General features: G+C 32.1%; 1 protein-coding gene across 1 annotated transcript; it reads right to left on the bottom strand.

Annotated features, from left to right (window-relative positions):
* Window positions 1–696: 696 nt before the first annotated feature.
* Window positions 697–3,628, bottom strand: LOC106767596 (guanine deaminase). The gene is made up of 5 exons (XM_014652518.2): window positions 3,473–3,628; window positions 2,963–3,022; window positions 2,375–2,565; window positions 1,141–1,245; window positions 697–1,045 (listed from the first exon to the last, which is right to left on the bottom strand). Exons 1-5 carry the CDS (start codon window positions 3,486–3,488, stop codon window positions 857–859), a joined length of 561 nt encoding a protein of 186 aa, XP_014508004.1. The 5' UTR covers window positions 3,489–3,628; the 3' UTR covers window positions 697–856.
* Between the last annotated feature and the right edge of the window lie 692 nt (window positions 3,629–4,320).

The raw sequence follows: 4,320 nt of genomic DNA, 5'->3' as shown, positions 1-4,320 counted from the left end.
TTGTATATTTGTCTTTAATAAAAATTTATACTGCACTGCTGTTCTCTTAAAACTTCCAGTTTTATTTAAATTTAGGCTAAAAATCCTTTTTTTTTTTTCATTTAAAGGAGATTCTTGTTCTTTCATTGATGATACACTGATTACTTTTTCCATCATTGACGATGTTTCTTTGTTGTTCCATGGTAAACATTAAACATCAGTGTCTAATGTTGATGATTTTGAAGCCACTTATGTATGTTTTAGCACCTCACTCCCTTATCCCATTCAAAAATTTTATTCTTTGGACAAACTGTGTTGAAAATCCATGGTCTTAGGATGACTCATTGGCTCGAGACTCACGATCTTCCTTTCAGGCTCATTTCTTATTTATAAGTTTATAGATATATAACATAACATGCCTTATTATCATCTTAGCATGAAACTAACTAATTCTCTACTTATTCTACTAATTATTGGGTTATCTATCTCATAAGCTCCCAAAAGCACTTTTGTTGTAATCAGAGTTCTAACGATTATATTAGAATTTGGAAGTACACAAGCTACCCACTTTATCTACTCGTCCTAAAGGAGAACTTACCCTGCAGAAACATTGGCTTCTATTTTCTCTTCTCTGTATTTATAAACCCTTAAGCCTATGTTACTAAGCATGAAAACGTAGCTTCAGGAAGTATAAAAGCTTGATGTCATAAACAACAATAACATGATAAATAAGGGATGTATTATTAGATAATACCATGGTGTTAAGATAAAATTCTTTGACAATAATATAGTCATTATCTAATGCCGTTCAAATTGTAGCATTTGTATTCAAATGAGTTCAATCCAGTCTCAATAATTTAAATGAAAAATGAGAGATCTAATACATTTGGAATTTTGTCTTTGTTTTCTCAAAGACCTCTTCAGCAATCACGGCCTCATTACCATCAGCTCTTTTGATTTCCAGTGTTGCTTTCTGATAGAATCCAGTACCTCGCAGTGCATCTGCAATAAAATCATCAAACCCGATAGCAATTGCTGCCTCAGCCTTTGCACCATAAACTAATCTCTGTTACAAAAGAATGTTGTAATGAGTTAGCTCCAAACATGATAAATGTGGTATAAAGGAAACGCATAGGAAAAGCAGGCATTCCAATTTCCAACCTTAATGCGAGCGAGGTGGATTGCACCGAAGCACATGGGGCAAGGCTCACAGGAAGTAAATATTTCACAGTCTGAAAGTTCTATTTGGTTAAGCTTCTTACATGCCTGTAAAATGAAAACATTGCATTTATTAGTTTTTGTTTATCATTCATTGCACAATGTTTGCTACACATAAAGTACATAAAAGCAAGACATGCAGAGTAATTCAATCACATTTCAGTTGTTCCGGAAGTTAAGGCCTTAACCGCCCTATCCAAAATCTAAATAGAGTCATACCAGGTAACAAATTGTCTAATTATAAACCTGTTGTTTGTAAAGCTATGTATGAAATTTCACACATACATTTAAATTCTTCACAATGCAGCAACATTTTCTCCTAAGACATAGTCCACTTACTAAAACTTAAACAGACATCAGACCCTAGAGAGTGCATAGCCTTATAACATATGTACAAAGTATAATCTAGATAAATCTTTGGGCATCATATCTAAAATTTGAACAAATACTAACAAGGATTTAACCACTTTCCAGAAGGTTTTCACTGAAACTACGAAACATCGGTTAAATGGTGATGTCTGTTAAATACTAACTTGATTTTGTTCTACATGTATCATCAGATCTCAAAAACTAGTTATTTTGGAGCACATTATTATGTCTACCTTTTCTTATTTTGCTTGCATAGATGGAACTGAACATGAGTCCAAAACCCTATTTGACAACTGGAAAATCCAAATCTATCATTTTATACACAGGCATGTTATCCTAAAAGTAACCTCAATGAGTGTTTGATAATTGCCCCAATGAGATGTGTCCAAGGTTTGAGTGGTATATATCTATAGAAATCTTGCCTGCTATGATTATGATCCATCCTTTCGAGTTTCAACCATTCCGATCAGAGATTGTAAATTCTTAATAAATAGACCCTTTAGCAACATTGCATTTAAAAAAACACGAGAAGTAAGAGAAACGATATCAATATATTCTTTACTGATTATTAATAGTCGTTTGTTTAAAAAGTGATATATGTCTGAGACAACAAAATCGACACTTTAAAAGATAAAGCAATAATAGAGTAACATTGCTCTAGAATCAAAATCGAAGCTTATCAGGGCATATGCAGCATGTGCAATGATGAATGCTATTTGAGACAGAAAAGAACAGAATCATTATTAGCTAAAATAAAATATGTTTTCCATGTTGTATAAGGGAATCATTTGCCTATTCAAAATCCAACCTCTCTTATTGCTGTCACCTCAGCATGAGCAGTTGGGTCTGTGTTTCTCAGAACCATGTTGTGGCTACTAGCAATTATTTCACCCATACGAACTATAACAGCACCAAATGGGCCTCCATCTTTACAATCTACCCCATTATATGCTTCTTCAACAGCTTTCGTTACAAATTTGTGGTCTGTATCCTGCACAACTAATTAAGCAACGACCACGCCAAGAGAAAGACAATAAGAGACTAATACAATATCAAGCAAGCAAAACAAAAACTCCAACTGATCTTCTTAAAAACTTTGAAAGATTAAATATATAATATATATACTTTGTTTTCAAACCCTTTATTTTTTATCAGCAACTGTGTTTTCAAGCCTAATGTTTGCCCAATGAATGAATACTAAATTCTGGTTTCTTTCTATTGAATGAAATGATAAGACATGCATAGGACTCTGACATCTGAAACAAATATAAAACTGACTACGACAAAACATCTAGAAATATGAGGTATTAAACGTAGATGCATCAATGAAAGTCAGCCACGGCTAACTAATAGAGCAAAATTGCAAGAAGAAATCTGAACTCTGCAAAATAATTACCTTCTTGGTGACCAACAAATGCAGAAGCTACTGAGACAGTCCCATCCTTAGCTTCCAACACTGAAAGAATCAAGAAAAGAAAGAAAACGTAAATAAACACAATGAAGTAAATGAAACATTATGTTCTGAATACACAATACTTGCTCTATTGTTCAATTGGGTAGGGACTTTCAATTTTCAAGGATGCATATAATCAATCCTATGAAACTTCATATTCCCCTGGTGACTTTATACACTTCATTACTTCTATTACAAAGTCATAAAAGAATTCAACGCTCTGCAAATATCATCAACACACAACCAAAAAATGTAGCATGCACATATTGCACAAAGATTCAAAAAATCAATTCAAATAACAAGAACATGAAAAGGGTAAGCAAGAAAAACCCATAATCCTACAAGCTCCACACCCTCCAAAAAATAAAAGGAATCTGGAAAAACTAAATCATGTACTTGACATAAAAAAAATGGAGTAAAAAAAATGAGTACGATAAGAAACAGGGTACACACCGTTAATTTCCTCCATGACAGGAGCGTTCGATTAACAAAGAACTTGTCGGAGGAAAAAAAGAAAATTATTGTTTGAAGGAGGGGGAAGAATGGTAATCGCGAAAACAGAATATGCTGAGTACCTAAATAAAACAGAGGACATATGAATTTTATGCAACTCTTATCATTAAAATAACAACAAATGGATTAATTAATACATTCCCACCATGATTTGGTGCATTGGAATTAATAAATAAATATTGAAAAAAAGGAAATAGAAGATACATGAATGCCGTGTGATGTGATTGATGTATCTCTGTCATAACTGGTTACACTCATGTCATGTCGTTGTTTTACGACTTTGTCCTTTGCATGCATGTAATTAATCAAAATTTTCCAACAACTCTAATAATCAAAATTTTCCAACAACTCTAATTAATAACCAATCACATGGGATTATACTTTTTAATCATTCTATATAAGCTATGTGATTTGATTTACTAAACATGCGGAGTAACATAGAAATTAGACGTTGTTCTTCTAAAATATTTATTACCTTCTTGTTTCATCCTTTCCTTTAACTGTTTACTCATTAAATAAAATTACAGTTAAAATCATTGTTGACTTAACTAAACGTTTACAACAATCATTAAATATGAGGAACTTTTTATGATTAATAATAATAATAATAAGGACAATGATTAATATATTTACATTATAATAAAAAATCTACATTTTAACCTATGTTATTTTTTAAATAATTCGGGTGTAACATATTGTACCATTAGTGCAGAATTGATTTTTAACATCACTCTTTAGACATCATTTAGGGAAAATTGATGTAAATTAATTATGGGTGACATTTTCGT

The sequence above is a fragment of the Vigna radiata genome, chromosome 7 (genome assembly GCF_000741045.1).
Source record: "Vigna radiata var. radiata cultivar VC1973A chromosome 7, Vradiata_ver6, whole genome shotgun sequence".
NCBI classification, from domain to species: domain Eukaryota; kingdom Viridiplantae; phylum Streptophyta; class Magnoliopsida; order Fabales; family Fabaceae; genus Vigna; species Vigna radiata.
This window is presented reverse-complemented; position numbering and strand designations above follow the sequence as displayed.